This window comes from Budorcas taxicolor, chromosome 10, assembly GCF_023091745.1.
Source record: "Budorcas taxicolor isolate Tak-1 chromosome 10, Takin1.1, whole genome shotgun sequence".
In the NCBI taxonomy this organism is placed as follows: domain Eukaryota; kingdom Metazoa; phylum Chordata; class Mammalia; order Artiodactyla; family Bovidae; genus Budorcas; species Budorcas taxicolor.
The window spans coordinates 15,347,295-15,374,139 of NC_068919.1; the positions used below are offsets into that span (position 1 = coordinate 15,347,295).

At 48.3% G+C, this 26,845-nt stretch overlaps 1 protein-coding gene across 1 annotated transcript in view; it reads right to left on the reverse strand.

Annotated features, from left to right (window-relative positions):
- Positions 1-26,520, reverse strand: part of ITGA11 (integrin subunit alpha 11) — a 97,189-nt gene extending 70,669 nt beyond the window's left edge. Inside the window, exons 1-2 of the mRNA XM_052646862.1 lie at positions 26,361-26,520; positions 24,991-25,102 (exon numbers count right to left, since the gene is read on the reverse strand). Of these exons, the coding sequence (XP_052502822.1) occupies positions 24,991-25,102; positions 26,361-26,520 (272 nt within the window). The remainder of the gene's footprint in view (positions 1-24,990; positions 25,103-26,360) is intronic.
- Between the last annotated feature and the right edge of the window lie 325 nt (positions 26,521-26,845).

A 26,845-nucleotide genomic window follows, 5' to 3' on the forward strand; every position in this document is an offset into this window, starting at 1 on the left:
TGACCCCAGATTTGCCTGAAGAGGGACTGTGTCCTTTCCAAAGAACAAGGGCCACCCCCAACCTCCCAGCCCCATTCTCCCAAACATGATTCCTCTAGGGTCCTTGGCACTGCTTGAAGCAGCAGGACAGGGCTTACTGTCCCCATACTACAGACGCAGAAACTGAGGCCCAAAGAGGTGAGCTGACGTGGGTCCCATGGTCTGTTAATGGCAGAGCTGGGACTAGTTCCGGGGCAGTTTTCTCTGTGTTGCCCCAAATATTTCTTTGTCATGAAGGTTGGGGGTGCTGCTGGGTCAGCCCTCTTTGCCATTCTTGAGTCTCAACATTACGTGTGCCCGTCAGGCTTGAGGTTTTGAGAATATGATTCAGTCTCACTGGCGGGATAACTGCCGAAGAGCAGGGGAAATGTTTGCGTCACCCCCAAGACCAGCCCAATTGCTCCTGGGGTCTGGCACCCCTGCTACTCCGGCAGCCTCAGCCTTATATAGCCATCTGTAGCCTCAAGGCCTCTTGTGCTTCCCAGGGGCTGGACACCCTATACCCTCTGGCGTGGGCACCAGATGGCAAACCCCAAAGGTCGTGGCAAGCATCAGGCCCTTTCCATGGGCCACAGAGCGTGACTCACGGGCTGTGGGCTCCCAGCCTTCCTCCCATGGAGGCGGGGAGCCGGGCTGCTCAGATGGGGGCAGACCTGAAGGGCCCCTCCCATTGGTCGCTTTCTTTTTATTCATTATTCTTTTCTGGTTGCAATGGTCTTCCTTGAGGTGCAGTACACCAGCTCTTGGTTGCTGCACGTGGTCTTTCCTCTGGTTGCCGTGTCCTGCCTGCCGCCCCGCCTCCCCCGCGCTTCTCATTGCGGCGACTTCTTTTGTTGCAGAGCGTGAGTGCGAGGGCTTCAGCAGTCGCAACATGCAGGTTCAGTTGTTGTGGCGCCTGGTCTTAGTTGCCCCATGGCATGTAGGATCTTAGTTCTTGGACTAGGGATCGAACCTGTGTCCCCTAAGTTGGCAGGCAGATTCTTAACTACAGGGCCACCAGGAAAGTCCCTGGTGGTTGCTTTCTAAGCAGGGCCTTGCAAAGGGAGGCGCTTACTATGGAGATGGCCAACTGAGGAAGGCAGGATGTGGCCCCGCTGCATGCCAGGCCCCTGGAATCCCAGCAGGACATGGCCTAGGAGAAGGGCCCCTGGATCCCTACCTCACACCCTCTCCAACAAAGCCTGATGGGGACCTCAGCCCTGGTTCCATCCTTCAAGGCAATTTAATCTCTGAACCTCTTAAATGGACATGAGTTTGAGTAAACTCTGTGAGTTGGTTATGGACAGGGAGGCCTGGCGTGCTGTAGTCCATGGGGTCGCAAAGAGTTGGACACAACTGAGCAACTGAAATGACTGAACTGATGGGGGAAAAAAGGTGTGTAAATTTACATGTTGATTACACCAGTGCACAGCTGTCAATCTGTGTACTGAACATCAGTAATCCTATTTTTTTGAGATAAACCTAAATAAAAATAGTCATTTTATTTGTAGACTCCAGTATGCTGTCCTGTGCATCCCCTGTAGGGTGCAGACCCCACCCTGGAGACCTCCATTAAGACCCAGCACAAAGTCCCATCTGCTCCAGGAGACCTTCGATGGTTAGCCCAGGCTTTCCCACATAAACCAGCATGAAATCCCTGCTGCCGGCTATGGCCAGTGTTTTAGCATCACAATTCCTTCAGGGCTGAGATGCCCTTATCTGCCCTAGCAGACCATCCCTTTAGGGTGGTCTTGAAACCCAGGGTAAAAGGTCCCCAGGGACTGATCTGACCTTCTGTCTGACAGTCTACAGCAGCAGCAACTTCACGCCTCAGGCCCAGGAGGGGATTTCCCGGGTGGCTCATTGATAAACAGGCCCAGCAGGGGATTTCCCGGGTGGCTCATTGATAAACAATTTGCCTGCCAATGCAGGAGATGTGGGTTTGATCCTTGGGTTGGGAAGATCCCCTGGAGAAGGAAATGGCAACCCACCCCAGTATTCTTGCCTGGGAAATCCCATGGACAGAGGAGCCGGGGTTGGGGTGGGCGGTGGGGCGGGGGGGGTGGGGGGGGGGTCGGGGTGGGGTCACAGTCCATGGAGCTGTAAAAGTGTCAGACTAAACAACAACAGGCCTAAGAGGAGCCTCCAGATTCAGTGCCTGGGAAAAGGGCTGCTGAGAAATTAAATGTTTTCTGTGCATAGAGGTTCAATGATGTGACCCAGGTCCCACTTAGAGTCAATATTGCTTGCTTCCCTAGTTTTCCATTTCCATTTTCCCAACAGTCCTCATTTCTGTTTGTGGATCCAGGAAAGCTGGCTCCATTTCTAGTTGTAGGGACCGAGCAGACACTGCAGGCCAGGCCAGTGTTATCCTTGGACTGAAGTGGCTGAGTCAGGGCAGCTCAGTGATGTAAGCCAACCCAATCTCACTACCTCCTCTTGGGCCTTAGGGACCAAAGTAGTCCCTATTCTCCGGATGACACAGTGTACAGACGCAGAACTGCTAGCAGCCACCTCACTGAGGAGGGGCACGAGCTGATGTACTGAGAGAGGAAGGAGTGAGAGAAGCATCAGAGAAAGAGCTGAAATTCCAATGATACTGTGAACCCCTGGATCAAACGGTGCCTGAAGCATGCTGCTGCTGGACTTTTCAGATATATAAGCAATAACTACTTTTTACTATATAAATCGAAATCACAGTTTTTAGGTATTTGTAACTGAAAATATCCTAAATAGAGTGTGTAAGGCAAAAAAAAAAAAAAAAAACCAACAACAACCACCACAACCAAAAAACCTAAACCCCCAAACCCAAAAGCACATAGTAAAAATTACCCTTAGAAATTCCATATAATACCATGCTAAAAGAGGAACACAGCATCCGGGAGCAGTGAGAGAGGAGCAGATTCATATCCTCCAGCTCACGATCCATCTGGGGCATATACTTAATGCGTGAGTGGTGGGCAGACTTGCCGACACCATGTATATTATTTCTCTCTGGTTGTTTCACTGAGTGCATAAACTGCCCTCAGTTTTAGCCTTGTGGAAACAGAAATCCTTTTGTTCCATGTGCATCCCAGTTACAACAGCGCCTTGGACAGGAAGCCCTGTACCCCAGATGTTTCTGGTTACCTGGTAACTGGCCTTGCAGACCATCAGAGTTGGGAGGAAATGTGGAGGTTCCTTGGGCTAGGTTTGTCATATCCCAATGAGGCATTGGAAGTATTGTGTCTGACAACTCAGAGGAGATGGTGGCAGAGTAGGATGGGTGCAGGGTATCTTGACTCCCAGGGCAGTGCCCCCCACTCCAAGCCCTGGAGGGTGGAAGAGGCTGAGTGTCTAGGCTCAGCTTGGCCTTTACTGGCTGTGTCTGGGGAAGCAGTTGTGAGCAGTTTAGCTCCCCAGTAGATGGAACCAGCAGAAGCCAAAGGACCAAAAAGGCCACCAGCTGTTGGGGAAGGAAAGAGGACATCCTCAAAGGATGGGCTTGCTCCTGGAGGAGGTCCTGAGTCAGAGACCAGCCTGGACTGGCTTGTAGAGGCAAGATGTGGGCTTCATCCCCTCCCTGGTCAGCTTCTTTGCCCCTCACTGCGAGACCTGGACCTCACATCCCAGGAAATCCAATTATCATCAACTATTTACTTTAATGAATCATTTTTAAATTTTTAAATTTATTTTTAATTGAAGGATAATTGACCCAATTGAACGTATTTGATTTTGATAACCAGAACAGTTTTGGAGCTGAAAGGACAGACTGTATCTGAGGCTCAGAAGGGGAATGTGACAGGCCTGTGGGGGACACTGGTCAGTTTCAGAGCTGGGACTGCAAGTCTTTGCTCTGTCCACCATCGTGAAGGACGGGCAAGTTCAGAAAGCCCAGCTCCGGGAGCGGGGCAGCAGCTAGCGTGTGGAGAGGGCGGCCCTCCCCCACCCAGCCAGCTGGGCCTGCTCCCGGGAGACTCTTCTCTTCCTCGCCTGCTCCTCTCTCCAGCACCCCTCCTCCACTCACACTCCCTCCAGGCCCTCTGTTCCATTTCTCTCTGGCTTCATTTCCTTCACTGAAATCAGATCGAGGCATCAGGGAGGGGCTCCCACTTGAGGAGCAGAGAGCTTAAGGGAACAAAGAGAGACTATTCCTCTAGCAAGGCTGTTTCTCGCCCTCTCTCTCCATGGAAAATGTAACTTCCTCCAGCCAGCTGAGTATGGGGGCTAATGTGTTCAAGATGGGGCCGGGGAAGTGCTAAGCACAGCACACCCTGGCCTGGCTGGGGGTGGGGTGTGAAGGGAGAGCTCTCCCCACCCCCAGGACCTGCCGAGGGGAATTGGCACCTCCAGGGCTCCCTGGGCTGGTTGGAGGGGCTTGTGGTTCCACTGTGGCCTAGATGCCTGGTAGGCCTGGACTCCTGGAGGCCAGGAGAATGAGGACCCCTCTGTCTGCCAGCACGTTTCTCACTCTTCCTTCGTCCATAAACCCCTCCTCAGACATGAGGATCCACTGCGTGTATCTTAAGCAACCATGTACACTGTGATGGTTCAGTTCCTGTGTCAACCTGACTGGGCCAAGGTGGCACCCAGACATTCGGTCAAGCAGCATTCTGGGTGTGTCTGTGAGGGTGTTTTTGGTGAGATTACTATTTAAATCTGTAGACTGAGGAAAGCAGATTGTCCTCCCCAACGTGGGTGGGCCTTGTACAATCAGCTGAAGGCCCAAATAGAACAAAAAGACTGACCCTCGCCTGAATAAGAGAGAATCCATCCTGACTGACTGCCTCTGAGCTGAGACATTGACTTTTTCTTGCCTTGGACTCAAATGTCGGCTCTTCCTAGGTCTCCAGCCTGTTGGCTTTCAGACTGGAACTACACTATCAGCTCTCCTGGGTCTTCAATGTGCTGACTCACACTGCAGATCTGGGGAACTGCCAGCCTCCATAACCTTATGAGCCAACTCCTTATAATCTCTTTCTCCCTTTCTCCACCTATCTGTTCTGTCTCTCTGAGGAGCCCTGACTAATACAGTTACATAGTGCATGTACGTTCTAAGGCCTTTACAGATACGATTTCGTGTGGCTGATGCCCCACACCCTCATTCATTCACTGAATCTTCCGCACTTATTGAACTCCTATGAATGCACTGAGGGCAGGACGGTGAACACGATGCAGTCTCTGCCTTCAGGAGGCCTCCAGCCTAGTGGAGGAGACGGGCAGCCAACAGGCCATTACAACACAGCAGTGGTTCTCAAGATGCTTCCCATCCCAGCAGCGCCTGCCTCCCTAGGAGCTTATTAGAAATGCATCATCTTGGGCCCTACCTGAGCCCAACAAGGAGGAGAATAGAAGCCATAGGTGGGTTGCCGCATCTGTGTGTTAACAAGCCCTCCAGGGGATGCGGTACTTCATGTTTAAGAAGCATCATGTAGGGGAAACAGAGGCGTGGCAATCACGACTTTCGTTGGCTCAAGCCCCACATCCATTCTAGTAAAATCCACCCTCTTCACCAGGTCTTCCGAGGCGCTATATTTTCTCGTTGCTGCTCACCAGTCTGTCCCCGCTTTTACCAAGGCTGCTAAGAATGCCGTGCACAGATGGGTCATCATTTAGGATTCAGCTCCAATGTCACTTTCCCAAAGATGCTTTTCCTGTCACCTCCCCACCTCCCCACCTTGCCTTATATTTCTCATAGCACTTTGCACTCTCAGATGCTGTCTTTTAATCATCATTATCTCTCAGTAGGATTTGAACTGCTAGGGAGCTAGGACCTTGTCAGTCAGCTTGGCAGCTCTAAACACTCCAGCTCCCAGACAGTGCCTGACACAGATTAGGTCCTTCAAATATAGTTGTTGAACAAATTAGCTAAATGCCTGGCATAGCTGCTGCTGCTGCTAAGTCACTTCAGTCATGTCTGACTCTGTGTGACCCCATAGGTGGCAGCCCACCAGGCTCCCCCGTCCCTGGGATTCTCCAGGCAAGAACACTGGAGTGGGTTGCCATTTCCTTCTCCAATGCATGAAAGTGAAAAGTGAAAGTGAAAAGTGAAAGTGAAGTCACTCAGTCGTGTCTGACCCTCAGCGACCCCATGGACTGCAGCCTACCAGGCTCCTCCGTCCATGGGATTTTCCAGGCAAGAGTACTGGAGTGGGGTGCCATTGCCTTCTCCAGCCTGGTGTAGTGGGACCACTGTAATCCAATAGCCTGCAACTGGGACCACTGACAGCAGGCTTTCTTTTGTCTTCCAACACCTGTTAACTCAGCTGGGAGAGGAGAACCAGCTCCAGAAGAGGAACCACAGACTGCACATCCTGGTCTAAGACAAGGCTGTTAACTGCCTTGGGCCTCAGCGTTCTCATCTACCGAATGGGACTGAACCACTGCCTGGGCTACCGATCACCCAGGGTTTCAAGGGTGGGGGGACCCAGGCCTTTCTGGTCATCAGAATCACCTGGGGAGTTACAAATGCAGATTCCTGGGCACAATGTCCTGAAAACTAATTCAGTCAGCTGGGGCCTGGGACCTGAAAATCTAATTTTAGAAGCTCCCAGATGTGCAGGCAGAATGGGAAGCCCTTGTATGAAAGACCTGCTGAAGAAGCAGAGAGGAGGCCCTCTGGACAAGTGAAAAAACATATGTCTGAGGAACTTTTACTACATTATGGGGATCACAACCACAACAACCTCCTTGACCATCCAGGAATGAGCCAGGATTGGATTTTTTTTAAAAATTTGTTTCTTTTGGTCATAAGGAAACACATAGAAGTGTCTGCTTTAATTGATGCAAAAAAGTATGATGCAAAAACTATTAAGAATTTAGATTATAAAAATAATATATGCTTATATAACATTCACAGCACAGAACTGTGGAACATATAATGTGCAAGACCATTCACGTCCCTTCTCAACCCAGCCCTCTTTAGATGAAACTACTATTAGCAGCAGGGATGCAGAAAAACTTCTAGGCATTTTATGTAGGAAATTAAAAAAATGAAATCGCTCTACACACATGGTTCTGCAGTGTGCTGTTTTCACTTAATTATTTTATACTTTTCATGTCAGTATATATCAATGCCACACTTAGACCTGATCACTAGGGCCCCTGCCTGGGTCTTGCACTGACCCCTCTCTGGCTGTGCCCCTTTCTATGGGGTGAGGAGTCCTAGGGGTCAAGGGGAGAGGAGTCCAGAGCCCATATCCCCCCACTCTGGGTCACTGGGACACCAGAATTGTCAGTTCCAACAGCTCAGGACAGGTTTCTTCCCTGGATCTGCCTTTCTGATGGTGGACCACACCACTGCTTGCTAGGGGTGTGGACAGAGCTTGGATATATACATAGGGTGGGGTGTCCACACGTATGAGATCCCTTTAACACCAAGAGGGAACTATAGGTAGGACGAAAAGATGATGGGCCATGGGCCGGAGCCCCCATTTGTTTTCTCAACCCAGGACCCTCACTATAATGGGCGGCCCTGGTATAGATGGATAGAATAACTCGGTCTCATCCTTTACACTGGTTAGTGTAATAGTAATAGTAGTAGTAACAGTGTAATAGTAGTAGTGTTGGTCGTTCAGTCATGTCTGACTCTTTTTGATTCCAAGGACTGCAGTCCGCTAGGCTCCTATGTCCGTGGAATTCTCCAGGCAAAAATACTGGAGTGGGTTATCATCCCCTTCTCCAGGAGATCTTCCTGACCCAGGATCAAACCTGGGTCTCCTGCATCGCAGGCAGAGTCTTTACCATTGGAATCACCAGAGGGTTGCCTGGTGTTTTTTTCTTTTTAATCATTCTCCTATTGATGAATATTTTAATTGTTTCATCCCTTTTCCTACTGGAAACTGTTAAGGTGCTTAAACATTTTTCCCTGAGACTTCCCTGGTGAGCCAGTGGTTAAGAATCTGCCTGCCAACGCAGGGGACATGGGTTGGATCCCTGGGCAGGGAAGATTCCACATTCCTTGGGGCAACTAAGCCTGCGTGCTACAAATACTGAGCCTGTGCTCTAGAGCCTGTGTGCAGCAATTACTGAGCCTGTGAGCCCTGCAGCTCATGCTCTGCAACAAGAAAAGCCACCCCAATGAGAAGTCCATGCACCGCAACGAAGAGTAGCCTCAGCTCACTGCAACTAGCGAAAGCCCACGCACAGCAATGAAAACCCAGCACAGTCAAAAATAAATAAATAAAAATTAAAAAAAACTTTTCCCAGCACACAAGGTCTTTATCAATACTGATGAATAAAAAGCCCTCAGTGCCCAGTGGTGATGTACAGCAATGCCAGGAGTGGGCACGGAGCGCTTGCCGGTCATTGTGCAGGCTGGCCCTGGAGCCGCCCTGTCATTCTGGGCACAGAGCCTGCTGTCAGGCATCCTCACAGCTGTTGATCTCGCAAGCTGGACGCTCTGCTTTGTTTTTGGGAATTTCTGGGTCCTCCGCAGCTTGCAGCCAAACAGCATTTTTTCCTAATGTGCAGAAGAACTTCGAACAGAAGACCAAAGGGGAGGGGAGCAGGTGACTGCAAAGCACACTTTCAACCCATTTAAAGGGAAAATGAGGGCCTGACCCACTGACTGTGAAGAAGAGAGTGGCCAGCTTGTGCTGTCTAGCTGGATGCCCTTTGCCTCCTCATGTCCCGATGCCAAGTCTCACAGGGCAGCTGGTCCTTTTATCCCCACACTTGGCATTCTCATTCCTGGCTCTGTGTGTGGAGTCCCCTCATCACAAACCACTGAACTGACTCCCTTTATCTGCTCTTCAGTGCCTCTTCCTCCAGGAAGCCCTCCTTGATCTTTTAGCTGAAAGATCTCTCTCAGTTCTCATGATGCTTTGTACTCTTCCTGGCTATTTTTGCTCTCCTTCAGATAATTTGCCCCTAGTTAGCAGAGGCAACTTTAAATGTACCCCTTAGTGCTACTCAAAGTACTTTGAACACAGTCAAGTCTCAGTAACTGTTTGTTGAGTGAATAACAGATGGACAGATGCAGGCAGCTGCTCATTTTGCAAAGACAAGCTGAATCTTCATTCTGTTTCTTGGGATGTAGCTGGTAGCAGAGCTGTGTTGAGCTCTTCTGGGTACCATCTGCAGATGGACCACCAGTGTTGGGATGCCCTTGGCCCAGCTCCCCAGGAAAATGGCTGTGGTCTGATGTTGTCCCCCATCCCCCACAAGAAAGGCTGCAGCCACAGTGTAAAAATCCCCCTTTCTCTTTCCAAAATGTCTGATAAACCCTTGCTTGATTTTCCAAGGCATGCTGAGTCTTTTCCATCTCCCCTATCACCCAGGTTTATCACAACTCTTTCCTCTGAAAATGAAACATAAACACAGTGATAGCGTGGGCAGATGTTTCTCAGTGGAATGTACACATTTAATTTCTTGGTATGCACTGGTCTGATGGCTTCTCGGTAGTACTTGGCAGTAGCAAGGAAAGAGGCCTTGGAATTGGGGGGTGGCATGCGTCCTTTAGCTCATAATTAGGATGGTGATACTTTCTATGTGACCAGTGTACACACTGAACAGCTCATTTCATCCTGCCCATGGCTCGGGGAGGCAGCTGGACAAGGAGAGGTGGTCCCATTGGACTGGAGAAGGAAGTAAGGCCCAGAGGATGTCCAGATCCTCTGAGTAGAGGCTGAGACAAAACTGGGACACAATATTCTGATTGTGTCCACAATCTTCCCACTAGTCATGTGGACTCAGCTGAGGTAGAAAAGGGGAGAGGGCTGGGAGGCGAAAGGACAGATACAATTTTTTGGTCATGGGCCTTTTGACCTGTCTAGGGAGAGCTCTGATCTATCTCCAGATGGGCTATGTGACCTGGGGTGATCCACCTACTCCTTCAGGGCCTCAGGTTCCTCATCTGTAAAAAGAGAGGCTTGGACAAGTTCAGTCCAAAGACATAGTTGAGAATTGGCTGTGTGCCAGACACTGCAGATTGAGGCAGAGTTCATACCCTTCGTCTGGTGGGGCTGAGAGACCAAAGCTGATGACCTCGGGGTGGAGGACAGCACTGTGTGTGTGGTGCAGGTGGGTGAGGCCCAGTGCAGGCGCCTTTGCTCGGCTCTCTGGGAAGGCTTCCTGGAGCAGGCAACTCTTCGAGGCTTGCAGGTAGAGAGAAGTCACTCAGGTGAAGAAGGGGCAGGGGCTCCCTTCAGAGAGAACTGACAGCTGGGTCCTGATGATGAAAGCACTTAGGTGTGTTATCTAACGTGCTTTCCATGGCAAAGGCTGGGCCTGTGAGGGGCCCAGAGGGTCAGACAAGTTCCCGTCTTCACAGAGCTGGTGGTGAAGTCATCCTCAACCCGGGCTTGCATCATTCATCCCTCATCTTTCTCGCCACCCACCCACACCTCCCTGACATTCCAAGCCTGCTCTCGTCTCCCTTCACTTGCCCAGAGAACTCTATCTGAAGCGGCATGAAGTGTAGACAGAGCGATGCCTACATGTTTGAGAGCTCTGCCTCATCCCTTGCATCAGGTAACCCCCACCTGCTTTCTGGTCTCTCTATTCCCACTCCTGGGTTCAGGCAGTGAGGGTCACTCTCCGCACAAGCCTGGGAAGGACCTAGCCTCAGAATCCATGAGAACTCACAGACTCTTAAAAAAGGATTCAGTGGTTCAGAACCTGTTTGGGCATTAGCCTCGCCTGGGGATTCCTACCTCTAGAGAGTCTGACTTTTGTTAAGTTTGGGGTTGGGTTGAGGAATCTGTATTTGTTTTTAAACTTTCACAGGCAGTTCTGTTCTGCCAGCCCTGGGAATCCCTAGATTATATTATCAGGTTGATTATCAGCCTTTGAAAAAATGGAATTGGGGACGGCGTGCCCCAGTAGGAAACAGTTGACAAAACTGGGTCATGTGTTCATCTACTTTCAAAGCACTTTATATGAACAAGTAAATAAATGAATTCACCCAAGAATGAATGTCTGGGGGGAGGGTTGTCTCGGAAATTGTGCTAGGCACTTCCTCTGACATTAATTTGGTTCATCTTCGCCACAGGCCTGTGAAAGAGAGAAGCAGCCCCATGTTGAAGCTATGGAAACTGCAGCCCAGAGAAGCTAGGTCGCTCATCCAGGTCACCCAGCCGGCTAAGGGGCAGCTCCTGGGCCTCTCCTGCCTGGTCCTCTCCGCATCTCTGGGGGATGGATGGGGTGTCGGAGAGCAGCGCACACAGAAGCCAGCCTGTGTTCCGTTAGGGAGCTCCTGGCTGCCTGGGGGAATCACTGGCTCTGCAAAATCCTTCGAAGTACTTTCTTCCATCTGGTTAAAGCTCAGATTGCCTTCCCTCCTCCTCCTTCCGGGCTGTGAGTAATGGCTACTCTGACAGCATTCCTCTTATTTTGAGAAGCCGTGAGGAACAAAGGCCGTGGACTCACTTGAGCCACTGGAAGGCAAAGCCTGTCTTGACATTTTTGGAAACATTATCCTCTCTGGGTTACAAAATCCTTGGCTCAGCAGTTGGGGAGAGGCAGAGGACAGCTCAGAGGGGGGCTGCTGTCGCAGGAAAGCCATTCTGGGGAGTGGGAAGGCGGCCGGGGGCAGGGGCAAGCTGCCGTCTGCTACCCGCTGCCCACTGCCCTCTGCCTGACTTCACTTCTGCTGGGCCCCTCCAAGGTTTGCAGGGGAAAGAAAAAGACAGAAAATGCCAACCTCTCCCATGGGGGTGGCCATTTTCCCCAGATTCTTTATAACAAGAACAGCTTTAGGCTTCCCTGAGATTTAGGAACCAGTTCTAGAACCATTCTCTTCTCCTCCTGTTGGCCTGTGCCAAGCACCAGAGATGCAAAGACAAGTAAAAGGCAAGCCCTACTCTTGGGGGCTTGTAGCCCCTTTTTCTCTCCTTACTCTCTTAGCTCCCCACTCTCCATCCCATCTTGTCTCTTCTTCCCTACACTCCATTTCATTTTCCATTTCTCTTAACAGGCTTTTTCTATTGGGTTGGTCAAGAAGTTGATTTGGATTTGTCCAAGTGGGGAAAAACCCAAACAACACTTTCTGGCCCACCCAATACATTCTCTTTCTCTTTGTCTCTCTGCATTATTGGCCCAGGATGATTCCTCACAGCTAAACTATGAAGAAATACTTGGAGAGAGAAAGTGGGGTGGGTTTATGAACTCCACAGAGAATGACAGGAACCTTTTCAAGATGGTCTTCTATCAATAAGAAGCTTTTGCCATTGGCTGTGTGTCTGAGTGTTGCTGCTGTGTAGAAAGGAAGCTGTTGAAAGAAAAGAATAAACACCTGCAAGAGTTTGAAATCCTGAAGAGCCCTTGATTCTTCATGAAATAGTCAGAGAAAGTTAGAAGAAGGTATTCTATCCACGCCTGGAGAAAATGAGGGTTAGGTTAGTGATGGATCACAACTAAGATTAGTGAGGAAAAAGCACACAGAGCATGTTGATTTGTTTTCTAATTGCATATAACTTTAAGTCATGTTTATTTCACTTTGTGATTTTCAGTAAGGAGTTTAGTGTCTCACATTTTATGGCTTAGCCAAATGGAAGCAGATGCAGGTCTTGGTGACATCCAAGGGAAGCAGATGATTGGAGAGGAGGCCTTGCTCCCCCTGGTGTCGGGTATGGTGAGTGCAGATAAAGCGCCAAGGAGTGATGGAATAACAGTCACGAAAATTCAAGCTTATGAAATTACAGAAATTCACTTCAAGATGGAGTGAATCTCAACATCAGTGTCTCTTCAGCTCAAGAGAGGGGCACCCCTTTCCTTTCCTGTGCTGGTATTAGGAAGGACTTTAGAGTCACGAAACGGACAGCGCTGGCATCAGAGAAGGGAGGGAGGTGCAGGAGCCCACAGGCTGCTGGTGGGGGCTGGGGAGGGGATGGAGGCTGGAAAAGATGCTGAGCTGGCAAATCCCTCTGGCTTCCCTGAACTGCCCAAATTAGATTTATTTTCTTTCTTAGAGGTTAGAAACCAGGAGACTTTCCTTTCAATGTTTCCACTATTGAGAGTGTGCCTCGTACCCCGAGAGCACGTAGAAGTTGGCTCCCTGCCTTGCCAGGATCAGCACTGCGGTCATTCTATGGCCCTGAGGACCGGCCTGGGCTCTGTCTCTGGCTGACCAGGTTGTGAGTGTGTCAGAGGTGACCTAGGCTCTTGCTGACATACTCTTCAAGTCTGTAACTTTCCTGTGTTGTTTCGGTAATTTTTTTTTTTTTAAAGAGAGAGAAAGCTAACATAGAAGAGAAAAATCTGGAGATGCAGGACGACTTTCAGGCTGCATCTTACAGGCTCGCTGCGTTCTGGGGCTGACAGGCTCTCCTTGGCCGCTCTCAATGCTGCTTTGTATTTCTGAGCGCTTGACGGAGCCCACAGCTCCGTGAGGATAAACGTCTGTATAACCGTCCAACCCTCTGTGGCTCACTCGCTGCTTGTCCATGTGCTGCCCGACTGCCAGGGTCTGCTGGGTGGCTTGGCCCTGGGCCCCTGGCCAACATGTCCCCAAAGACTACAGTTTCTCTCCTTCTCTTTCTCCCTTTCTCTCGTGTGTTAGGTGGTTTCGTCGTATCCTGGGCTTTGCTTCTGTAGTGATTTATTGCTAACCATCATGAGTCATGGTGCCGGGTTTTATTTGTTCCAAGGGAAAATAGCAGAGGGCATGTATGCGCTGTGGTGTTGGGAACCCGCTCTGGGGGGCTTGAGCCAGGAAAAGAGCTTAGGATGTTCCTTAGTGAGATTTCCACAGCAACAACGGCTGAGGCTGTCCCAGGCCTGACAATTGGCACTGTCAGGGAGGAGGGACGACTTGGATAAAATCTATCATTCTGCCACCAAAAGCAGCCTCGGGGGCCCTTTTCCTGGAAACCTCTCCTGGACACCATATCCTTTCTTGGGAAATTGGCTAGCAAAGGGAACTAACTTATCCAGCATCTGCCCATGGCAGACACGTCACACACCATATTCTATTTTTTCCTCAAAGAAATCTTAGGGGTGTGCAGCATCAGGTCCATTTTACAGATGAAGAAACTGTGTCCAGTAGCTGGATGTAGTAACATCCTCAACTTCCCACAGATTGAAAAGTGGATGAGCCCAGGTTTGTGTAGTTCTGAAGCCTAGACTTGTCTTGCAGTTAGGTGCCACCTTGGGCTTCCCAGGAGGCCCAGTGGTAAAGGATCTGCCTTCCAATTCAGGAGACTCAGGCTCAATCCCTAGGTCAGGAAGATCCCTTGGAGAGGGAAATGGCAACTCACTCCAGTATTCTTACTTGGGAAATCCCATGGACAGGGGAACCTGGCAGGCTACAGTCTATGGAGTCTCAAAAGAGTTGGACACAGCTTAGTGACTAAACAACAGGGGACACCCTAATGTGCATTCTCACACCCACTGAGGCAGAAGATCTTAGCCCCTTTAGGGATGTTGCTATAAATCCTGCAGAAAAGGGCCACAGATGAGAGGCTGGGAAATCTGGGGGTTAAACAGGAGGGAATGATACAAGGGCATCCCCATCAGGCCTAGGCTTGCTGGCCAATTTTTTTTTTTAACTTTAAACTTTTTATTTTGTATCGGGGTATAGCCGATTAACAATGTAGTGGTAGTTTCAGGTGACCAGCAAAGGAATTCGGTCATACATATACATGTATCCATTCTTCCCCAAAACTCGTTGCCCAAATTTTGTGGCTTTATTCCTCATGGATTTCCTTTACAGTCAGGCCCAAATTCCATCATCAGTGGGTTTTAGACATGAAAGATCTTAGTGAAAATGCAAACGTGTTATCTGGGAAGGTCAGTACATACAGCGTGGTAGAAGAATTAATGCCCTACCCATACTAGAATTTGGTTTATATAGCTGTTACCTGGGGCTTTCCAGGCGCTAGTGGTAAAGAATCTGCCTGCCAATGCAGGAGACATAAGAGACGAAGTTTCGATCCCAGGGTTGGGAAGATCCCTGGGAGGAGGGCATGGCAACCCACTCAAGTATTCTTGCCTGGAGAATCTCATGGACAGAGGAGCCTGGCGGGCCGCAGTCCATGGGGTCACACAGAGTTGGATATGACGGAAGTGACTTAACGTGCACGCACGTGAGCTATTACCTCGTGATCTTGAGACAAGGGATGAAGACGGTGGGTCCACTGACACGTTGGCACTTTTCACCTGCACACCAGGTGGAAATACAACAGGGAGTAGAAGCACTGTGGACCGGGTGTTGGGAGAGCTGAGTTCCAAGGGTGACCTTGGTGTAGGCCTTTCTAGCTCTGGGCCTGTTTCCTTGCTTATAAAATAAGGGATTGTGCTGTGCTCAGCCACTCAGTCATGTCTGACTCTGCGACTCCAAGGACTGTAGCCTGCCAGCCTCCTCTGTCCATGGGATTTTCTAGGCAAGAATACTGGAGTGGGTTGCTATTTCCTTCTCCAGGGGATCTTCCCAACTGAGGGACTGAACCCAGGACTCCTGCATTGCAGGTGGATTCTTTACTTTCTGAGCCACCAGGTAAGCCCAATGAGGGATTGGGGCTAAATATTTTCTAAGACTTTTCTAGCCAGGGGAGCAGTCCTGAAGGTCAAGCCCCACCCCCATGTTCACTGAGTGTCCATCTGCACCTCCTGGGCCTGCTCCCAGTCACCCTGTCCTTCCCAACCCACCTCTGCCTCTGAGAATTAGGGTCTGTTGGAGACCTGAGTGACGGTGAGATATCCAAGGCTGCAGTGTCATTCTACAAGACTCAAGTGTGTTTGGCTTCCTTCTCAGTCTCCCCTCTACCAGTCAATCCTAAAGGAAATCAATCCTGAATATTTATTGGAAAGACTGATGCTGAAGCTAAAGCTCCAATACTTTGGCCACCTGACTCGAAGAGCTGACTCATTGGAAAGGACCCTGATGCTGGGAAAGACTGATGGATTGAGGAGAAGAGGGGTGACAGAGGATGAGATGGTTGGATGGCATCACCGACTCAATGGACATGAGTCTGAGCAAACTTCAGGACATAGCGAAGGACAGGGAAGCCTGGCGTGCTGCATTTCATGGGGGGTTGAACATGACTGAACAACAAAATGCATGTATGTGGAACCTAGAAAAAGGTACTGATGAACCTCTCTGCAGGGCAGGAATAGAGATGCAGACACAGAGAACTGACATGTAGACACAGGAAGAGAAGGGGGAGGAAGAGGAGGGTCGGGCAAACTGGGAAAGTAGCCCTGACATACACAAACTGCCGTGTGTGAAACAGCTAGTGGGAGGCTGCCGTACAGCTCAGGGTGCTCAGCTTTGTGCTCTGTGACGGCCTGGAGGGGAGAGAGTGGGGGGTGGGTAGGAGGGAGGCTCAAGAGAGAGGGGATATACACAGGTGTATAGCTGATTCACGTTGCTGTAAAGCAGAGGCTAACCCAACATTGTAAAGCAATTATCCTCCAATTTAAAAAAAAAGGAAGAAAACCAAGAAGCCCTGCGGTACTCCCCTCGCTCTCCCAGCCTCTGCTCTGCTGCTCTGCTGTCCACACTTCCTCCTCCAGCCGCTAGGGGCAGTGTCCTTTCTCTAAACATGGCCTCTTCTTTTTCACCCCTGTCCTCTTAGCCCCGTGGTTCCCTCCATCAGTTACACTCTGCTCATCCCTGTCTATTCTATACACAGAAATCCTACCCATCTGGAAGGACCCTCCTCCACAACCCCCTCCCGATCCCCTCCCCCACCTGGTCCTGCTGAATTAGACATTCACTCTCCCTCCCACGGACTCTTGGGATCCTTTCTGTATGCCCTCTCTTGGGATTTATCATCCAGGATTGGCGTTCCGCAGCCATACGGCCTCTCTTTCTGACTGGGCTCAGCATTTTTATGTGAATCTGCCAGTGCTGGGTCTTGGAACTTCACAGTCTTGCCTCTTAAGGGGCCAGCAGTGTAGCTGGTTGGAAGGGACACCACTATGGATAATTGCAGCTTCCCCGTCAGTATCTGGGCTGGGGCTGCTGCTGCTCTGTGCTGCTTTGGGCCTGACGAGATCTAGGTTTCAGATATAACTCAGACATTTATTGTGTTATCTCTCTCGCAGTCTCAGTTGCCTCATCTGTAAAATGGGAACAAGCCCACTTCTCTTACAAGTTGTTCATGTCCCTGAACCTGTAGCCCAGGGAACTCACATGCCCTCTTGTTTTTAAAGCCCACTGAGTTCAGAAGGAGTCCCCTTTTAGAACCTACTAGGCTATCAGTTTCCTGCTTCCTAATACCCTTAAGGGGAGGAGGTGAAACGTGCTGCCTCACTGAGAGCTGAGACTTTGCTCTTAGGGATAAAAGCTTCAGGGACAAACTGGAAATTCGTGGGGCCCAGCTCTGTTTCTTCTTAGCACCAGGAGGCTTCTTGCTCCAGTGGACCAAAGGCTCGGAGAGGCCCTCTGCAAACCCTACATCAGAGTTTCTGGGACATCAAATGGTCTTGAAAACCAACAGGCTTAATGATTTCAATGTACATATATTAGAGTCATGTGGATTAAATTTCTCTGAAAATACACAAGGGCTTAAAGAGCAGGGGCAGAGAATACTCAGCCCGAGAGGAATTTGTTTTCTCTTTTTCTTTTTGTGTGCCTGTGAGTGTTGTTATTGTTGCTAAAACCGAGGCATGTGGAAAACTGTTCGAGATGTGTGAGGCACTGGCTTACAGTCAGTTCTGCCGAGTTTGGGTTTGCGATGGGAATGTAGGGGCAGGAAATGAAAGGTTAAGAGGATAAAGTGGCAACCCCACTAGGTCTGTCCCTTTGTCTTCTTAACATTTACATCAGGGTCTGGTGCCCTTGACATTCAAGGAGGCTCACAGCCTGATAAACGGGGCCAGACCTCATTGGTACCTGTGGTCAGAGGCAACTAGTGAGCCCATCTCTGGGGCTGGTAGTGTTGGGACCTGGATTTCTGGGTAGGGGCTGGAGGGTGATGTCATTTCCCAGAGGCATCTCCGCGCGCTCAGTGGAGATGGTGATCTTCAGTCTCTCAGGGAGTTCTTTAAAACACAGGTTCTCTGGCCCCACTGCAGACTCAGGAGATGCAGACTGAGGTATGCCAGCTCCACCATAAGGGTCAGAAGCTGGGTCCACACCCGGAGACAGAAGAACCTGGGTCAGAGAGAGTCTCTTGACCAAGTTACCAGGGGCCTGATTTTAGATCTGGCTGTTTTCTGGGTGCAAGCAACCCCATCCTCCACTTCCTGCTTTGCTGATCACAAACTGCATTCTTTGGTTGGCATTTTTTGATCTTTCCTAGCACCCTGAGATAGGTTCTTTCATGTATACTTTGTGAGAGAGCAAACATAGGTGTTTGCTGAGCAAAGGAGGCTGAGAGAGCTTCTCCCAAGGTCTCCGTCCAAGTGGCAGTCTTTGACCTTCAGACCCCCTGCTTCTGTCCTTCCTGGCATGAACGTCAAACAGGCACCACTGAAGTCATCCCTGTGTGTATCTGCCAGCTGGTGTCCCACAAATGACACCAATATTGACCTCTCCTTTCCCATTATTAGGGTTTCCCTGGTAGCTCAGCTGGTAAAGAATCCACTTGCAGTGCAGGAGACCTCAGTTCGACTCCTGGGTCAGGAAGACCCGCTGGAGAAGCGATAGGCTACCCACTCCAGTATTCTGGCCTGGAGAATTCCATAGACATCAAACAACAGGCACTACTGGAGCCATCCCTGTGCATAGCTTCCAGCCAGTGTCCCACAGATGACACCAACACTGACCTCTCTTTTCCCATTATTAACATCCATAGGGCCTTGCATCTGGACAAAACTCTCAGAATGCTGCCTACAGGATGAGAAAAATGGGGGTCAGGGGAGAAAGAGAAGGGAAGCAACCGAGTAGGATATGCAGTGGGGTCCATGCAAGTGAGAACAGGGATTCCTGAAAGGGTCTGTGTGCTTCTGTCTGTTCTGCAGGAGGTGCAGCTCCCTGGGTCTCCAAGGCCTCTCTATATCTCTCAGTTTAGTTGTGGCAGAAAGCACGCTCGGGTCCGGTGGCTGCAGTGCAGCTCTCTCCCAGGATGCTTCTGGCTGCACTCAGACCAGCAAGAGCAACCTTGCGTCTATTCTGTTGTGCCATTCTGCTCATCTGAGCCCAACTTCCGAGACCTTATTCAATGTTCCTCTTCTATGAAGCCCTCCCAAAGACTTCAGCCACAGAGATTTCTCCTTGCAAACTCTGGCTGAATTTCTGCTGTGAGCAAGACATCTGGCTGGCTGCTCGCAGCCACAGGGAGATGAGACTAGCATTCAATAAGTGAGGGGAGCCATGGGCCTAAGTGACTCCAACACAAGGTAGAGAGGGACTCGGGCCATCAGAGAGAGAGGGCTTAGGCAGGGTAAGGGCATTTTAGGCTAGGAGAAGGATCCAGAAAGCCTTCATGGAGAAAGTGGTCTTACAAAGATGAACATAATTAACACCAGGTTGTATTTTGTCTTGCATTGTTTTTTAATTGTTTCAAGGATTTTAGTGTCAATTCTTCAACTAGCCTGTGAGTTATTTGAGAGTAAAACCAAGTCTTACTCATACCAATATTTTGCAGAGTCTAGTAAAACATATTAACAGAAGCTTAATAAACAAATATTGGTCAAAACAAATTCCGTCTGAGAAAAGCCAGTTCCAGTTAATCTTTAACTCTTCATACCATGTAAAGGATATGGATGCTGTACTTTTCCTATACAGTAGAAATTAACAGTATATTGTAAATCAACTATACTTCAGAAAAATAAGTGTTAAAAAAAGAATATAGATGATGTGCCTTTTATGTCTGGGCTGGCTGAGAGAGGTTCAAACCATTAATTCAATCTTTCAAAGTATGTTCTTTTGAGCATCATACCCTGATTTCTGTAAGACAATAAAGTAGACAGTTACTATCCATCTGATAAATGTTATAAAAAGAAGATATATATTTCTATGGGTACAACTAATCTAGTGATGGGAAGGGATGGTCAGAGAAGGTATCTCAGGGGAAGTGATAGTCAAGAGAGTTCCAGAAAAACATCTATTTCTGCTTTATTGACTATGCCAAAGCCTTTGACTGTGTGGATCACAATAAACTGTGGAAAATTCTGAGAGAGATGGGAATACCAGACCACCTGACCTGCCTCTTGAGAAATCTGTATGCAGGTCAGGAAGCAACAGTTAGAACTGGACGTGGAACAACAGACTGGTTCCAAATAGGAAAAGGAGTACATCAAGGCTGTATATTGTCACCCTGCTTATTTAACTTCTGTGCAGAGTACATCATGAGAAACGCTAGACTGGAAGAAACACAAGCTGGAATCAAGATTGCCAGGAGAAATATCAATAACCTCAGATATACCGATGACACCACCCTTATGGCAGAAAGTGAAGAGGAGCTAAAAAGCCTCTTGATGAAAGTGAAAGAGGAGAGTGAAAAAGTTGGCTTAAAGCTCAACATTCAGAAAACGAAGATCATGGCATCTGGTCCCATCACTTCATGGCAAATAGATGGGGAAACAGTGGAAACAGTGTCAGACTTTATTTTTGTGGGCTCCAAAATCACTGCAGATGGTGACTGAAGCCATGAAATTAAAAGACGCTTACTCCTTGGAAGAAAAGTTATGACCAACCTAGATAGCATATTCAAAAGCAGAGACATTACTTTGCGGACTAAGGTCCGTCTAGTCAAGGCTATGGTTTTTCCTGTGGTCATGTATGGATGTGAGAGTTGGACTGTGAAGAAGGCTGAGTGCCAAAGAACTGATGCTTTTGAACTGTGGTGTTGGAGAAGACTCTTGAGAGTGCCTTGGACTGCAAGGAGATCCAACCAGTCCATTCTGAAGGAGATCAGCCCTGGGATTTCTTTGGAAGGACTGATGCTAAAGCTGAAACTCCAGTACTTTGGCCACCTCATGCGAAGTGTTGACTCATTGGAAAAGACTCTGATGCTGGGAGGGATTGGGGGCAGGAGGAGAAGGGGATGACAGAGGTTGAGATGGCTGGATGGCATCACTGAGTCGATGGACGTGAATCTGAGTGAACTCCAGGAGTTGGTGATGGACAGGGAGGCCTGGTGTGCTGCGATTCATGGGGTCATAAAGAGTCAGACACGACTGAGCGACTGAACTGAACTGAACTGGAAGAATGTGAAAGAGGACTTTGAATTCCAGCCATTAACAACTAGGAAAGCTAGATTAAATACATGAAACAATTATACTCAGGGACCAGCCAGCAGTCAGTACAGAGCTCAATACTTGACTAAAGGGAAGCACAGGCACTACCCCACATTCGCTCAGCTTTCTTGATGAGGGTGCTTTCCTGCTGCAGCACAGGGAACAAGAGTCCGGACAGAGAACAGCGGACGTGCTGGGTGGAGGAAACAGGGACTGGAATGGGGACTGAAAAGATGACCAGGATTTGGTGGGGGCAGGTAGAAAGGAGATAGTCACAGGGAAAAAAACCCCCAAACTCTGCTAACATTTTCCCTCAGGGTCCTTAGATGATCCCTAAGCTGTGCATGTATGGTGTGAGACTCTGGAAAATTTATCAGAGAAGTGGGGCAGAGATTTTAGAGGCTTTCCAGTACTTGGGAGATGTTGGGGTTCATGCCTCATCAAAAATAAATTTTAATGAATGCAGTGGGCTTTTAGTTGAGATCCCCCCAAATTCATGCCTTAGGAGTAAAGACTGTGCCTTAGGAGTAAGTGAAAGAAAGTGTTAATCGCTCAGTCATGTCCAACTCTTTGTGACCCCAAGGACTGTAGCCAACCAGTCCCCTCTGTTCACAGAATTCTCCAGGCAAAAATTCTGGAGTAGGTAGCCATTCCCTTCCCCAGGGGAGCTTCCCGACCCGGAAGTTGAACCTGGGTCTCCTGCATTGCTGTCAGACTCTTTACCATCTGAACCATCAGGGAAGCACCCTAGAAGTAAGGGCAAAACTAGATGATACCTGCCCTAACCAAGGCCCAAACCAAGCTGTGGTAAATTCTAGGTGGTTTCACCAGTGTTCTAATTGCCTATCAGAACAAAATGTAGCATTATCTAAAGGAGAGTAACACAACCTATAGCTTCTACTGTGTACTAGTCACAATATTCTGCACAGAATTTAAAAATGCCTCTAAACAGGCAAAGAATCAGGAAAAAGTGACTGGTAACCATAAGGTAAAATAGTCACTAAGAACAGAGCCAGAGATGATCCAGATATTGGAGTTAGCCAAGAAGGTTTTCAAAATCACTGTTATTAATGTTTTAAAAAATAGAGTAAAAGATGGACAAATGGGAGAAAGATTATTTTAATAGAATTAGAGTCTGAAAAATCAAACAGAGATTCAGGAATTACAAAATAAAACATATGTAATTAAGAATACATTGGATATTAAAAAAAATTTTAAAAAGAATGCATTGGGTACATTTAGCTGCACAATATACCTCATGAATAGATGATGTATATAATATACATAGAAACAAAGTTCCTGAGAATATGTCAATGAATAGAATCACACACACACACACAAATACATGGTGTTCAAGTAAAGTTTATCCCAGGAATAAAAATTGGGCTTAATATTAAAAAAAATCAATCTATAGATATAATTAACATTATTAACAGAATAAAGAAGAACCACATAACATCTCAATCTTTGCAGAAAAAAAATCTGATAAAATTTCATAACTATACACACACACACACAAATAAACCTCAGAAAACTAGGAATAGAAGAAAACCTCCTTAATCTGATGATATCTACAACAAACAAATGAATAAACTATAGTTAACATCTTATTTAATTATGAAATATAGTCTTCCCTTTAACAAGGGAAATAAGAAAAGCACATTCAGTATCACAACTTCTATTCAACGTAGAACTGCACATCCTAGCTACAGCAATTCGGCAAGAAACAGAAATAAAAGCTATGAAGAGTAGAAAAGAAGAAATAAAACTACAATTAATTCAGATGATCTGCTTGTATACATAAAAATACGTAAGAATCTACAGACACACAATAGAAATAAATGAGTTTAGTAAAATTGCTGGATATAATGTAAATACACAAAAATCAGTTGTATTTTACTGTACTACCAAAATGAAATAAAAGCATTCCAGTTTTAAAAAAGAACAGTCCCTTTTAATTAGCATAAAATACCAAGTACCTAGGAACCAAAGTAATAACAGATATGCAAGAATTTTACACTGAAAATTTCAAAGCACTATCAAGAGGAGAAATTTTAAAAACTAAGTAAGTATGGAGAAGGAAATGGCAACCCACTCCAGTATTCTTGCCTGGGAAAGTCCATGGACAGAGGAGCCTGGTGGGCTGCAGTCCATGGGGTCACATGACTGAGCATGTGTGCATGAGGGTGGAGGGTGACGGGTTGGTAGCAATAAACTGGTAGAACTAAAAAAAAACACAAAAAACTAAGTAAGTGAAGGTATATACATGTTCATAGGTTAGAAGACTCAGTATTAATAAGACTTCATTTCTCCCCAAATTGATTTATAAATTCAGTGTAATCCCAATCAAAATGTCAGCAAGTTTGATGAGGGGAAATTGACAAGCTGATTCTAAAATTCACAGGAAAACACAGAAGACGTAGTATAACCAAAACAATCTTGTCAAAGAGGAACAAATGTGAAGAATTCACATTACCTAACTTCAAGACTTTCTCTGAAGCAAAGTAACCAAGGCAGCTTTCTATTTTATAGATTAGAATAGAGGCTAGAAATAGACCCATACGTATAGGGGTCACCTGATTTTCAACAAAGACCACACTACAGTTCAGTGGGAAAATAGTCTTTTAACAAATGGTGCTAGATCAACTGGATATCCATATTTTAAAGAAAAAAAAAAAAACACCTTTGACCTTTATCTCACATCTCACACAAACATTTATTTGAGATGAACCACTGACTTAAATGAGAAAGCAAAAATATCAAAATTCTGGAAGAAAAAAGAGGAAAAAAGATACTTCTGGAAAGTATCTTCATAATCTTGAGAGAAGCAAACATTTCTGAAATGGGACACACAAGACACTATAAAAAGAGTGATAAATTAGACTTTATTAAAGAACTTCTGTTCATAAAAAGACACCATTAAGGAAATGAAAATGCAAGCCACAGACAGGGAGAAGTTCTTTGCAATGCTTTTCTCTGACAAAGGATTTGTATATAGAATATATATATATTTTAAGTTGTATAAATTATTAAGAAAAATACACACAACACAATTTTAAAAATGCGCATAAGACTGAATCGGACACATCATAAAATAGGATACCAAAATGGCCAATAAATTCACAAAAAGTTACTCAACACTGTTAGTCATTAGAGAAATGCCAGTTAAACCCACCATGAGATACTACTGGGTCGGAACAAAAGTAATTGTGGCTTTTACATTGTTGAATCTTGCTGTTTGATATGGGAATACATTCTTAAATAAATGGGGTGTGTGTGAAAATGTCCTACAACTGATTTGTAGTGATGGCTGCACAACTTGGTAAATTTCAGAAGAAATCACTGAGCTGACACTGAAATGAGTAAATTATATAACATGTAAAATATAATCCAACTAAGTTATATTGGAAATAGGAGGCTGACCCTTCCTGCCTCCTGACTACCCCCGCCCCAGGGAGGTCCTCTCCCCACACTTAGCCTTCTCTCACTTCCCTTTGCCCCACTGTGGCCTGTGTTTCAGCTCTATCCTTGTAGAGACACCCTACCTTCCACAGCTCTCCCCAGTAGCCACAACCACAAGTGCTGCCCCTGCTGATGAGAGCCTGGGGCCCTGAGAGGGGATGAGAGGGGGTGATTACTGGTTCTTGGTGCCTGTTGCCTGTGTTGTCTCATAACCAGAAGAAAGAGGGTGTTCATTCCCATTTCTCAGATGAGAAGATGGAGGCCTATGAAGGGGATGCTCATGGTTTCAAAGACAGGGCAGATCCTAGGCAGCCCCTGACCTGCCAGGACAGGAAGTCAAGGCCCTGGGAAGGGGGGGCATTTGCATTCGAGGGCCTGTGCTGTCAGCCCATGGGGGGCCTCGGTGGGGGGAGGTGCAGGGCTGTAAAGGGGGGTGGGGGAGGGGTGGCAGCTCTCACTCACCACTTCCTGCCGCTGATGTCATGCTGCTGCACCGTGTAGCCAAAGAAGGCGGCCCTGGAGCCAGGGATGACTCGGGGCTTCTTGGTGTCCATGTTGAAGGTGGCCGTGAACCCTGAGAGGGGAGGAGAGAGGTCAGGCAGGCGGATATCCTGGTCCCAGGGCCATGACCGGCGACCCCCAGCAGATCACCTACCTTGGAGGGTCTTGGCCGTGGATGGAGTAAGTACCCCTATCCTTGGGGAGCCCCCAGTGTTGGTTAACATAGTCCCTGTCTGGGGAGCGGACAAGCTGATGGGAAAGGCCCATCCCCTGCCCCGGGGGGAGCCAGTCTGGTAGAGGAGGCACAGGTCTGAAGCCTCCTCTTAGAGACCAGGCAGGTCTGAAGGGTAAGACCTTGTCCTTCCCCGGAAGAATCCCTGGCCTCACAGTGAAGGGACAGTGCCTGTCTCCTCCGTCACTCCTTCCTCTAACTCTGCTGCTAACTTCTGCTGGTCTCCTCTCCTTTTTTTCTGTCTTTTCCCTCCCCTCTCCTCCTTCTCTCTCTACTCCTCCCTTCTTTCACCTCCGACTGCTAAGTAGTCAGGGAGCTGACTTCCCACCTCTCTTGCCACCCGCTTTGCCCCAGCCGGGCCGGGGGTCCTAGTGGCCACGGCTCCAGTGCTGCTGGCTGACCCTCTCCTGAATCCACCTGCAAAGCTCCACCTGGCTTCAGCCAGGGCCACTGCTCAGCTGCAGCAGCCAAGGCGGAGCAGGGAAAGCCCCGTAAAACCCTTTCACCTCGGCCCCTAATTGGTCAATTAACTGATTCTGCCCAGGGGAAAGCCTTGAGGCAGCTGGACACGACTGAGTGACTGAACAACAACAATTAACAGAGCACAGCAGACAGAATATCATTGCCATTCCTCTCATGTGCTAACCACCACTGCCTTATTTACAAAGCCTTATCAGCCTGGTCAGCAGCAGGCAGCCCTGGGGAACAGGGGCCCGACCAGGTGAGCACAGGGGGATGAAGGATCACTGGTCCTTGGCCAGTGTGGGCACGTCACAGAGCAGAGAGAGACACTGGTGTCACCTGCAGAACTCTCCAACTCTGCTCCAGAAATGGTGCACGCACATGCATGTATGCACAATCAGAGAGGCACATATGTGCACGCACACAGGCCCACACATGGACGTGCACACACACTTACATGCACAGGCCATACACGTTCCCTGACTGCAGGGGAAACACTTTATCTGGCTCCCTGGGGCCCCCTGGAAATGTCCTCTGGTGGTCCGTGGTCCTCCCATTCCTGTACCCAAGCCCAGCAGAGTGAGGGAACCCTGAGCAAGAGGCAGGTGTGCTTGGCAGTCAGGAAATCCAGACCCACCCCACCACTCCCAGGCCAGCAGGGAGGTGAGGGCCAGTGAGGTGAAGAGTGGACATTGTGTCTTCAAGGTCTTCACTATCAGTGCATCTTGGGCAAACATGGCCAGAAGGATCCTTCCAAGACCTGCTGGATCCCGTGACTCCAGCTCCATACCCTCCATCGGTTTCCCAGCAACCCACAGTCAAAGCCAAACTCCTTACCTGCCAGGCCCTGTGATTCCCCAAAGGAACCCCAGCTGGCTCCCTCTGCCCCTCATTTACTCTTGCCCCCCTTCCTTCTGCTCTAGTCACACTGTCCCCTTTCCTATTATTAGAATGTGTCAGACCTGTCCCTGCTCAGCACCTTGGCCCTGGCTGCCTTTCCTTCTGCCTGGATGCTCCTCCCTGAGTTACTAGCAGACTCACTCCCCCACATCATTAGGGTCCCTGTTTCAATGTCATCTTGTCCATCACCAGGACCCCTTGTCACTCTCATCTCTTTCTTCA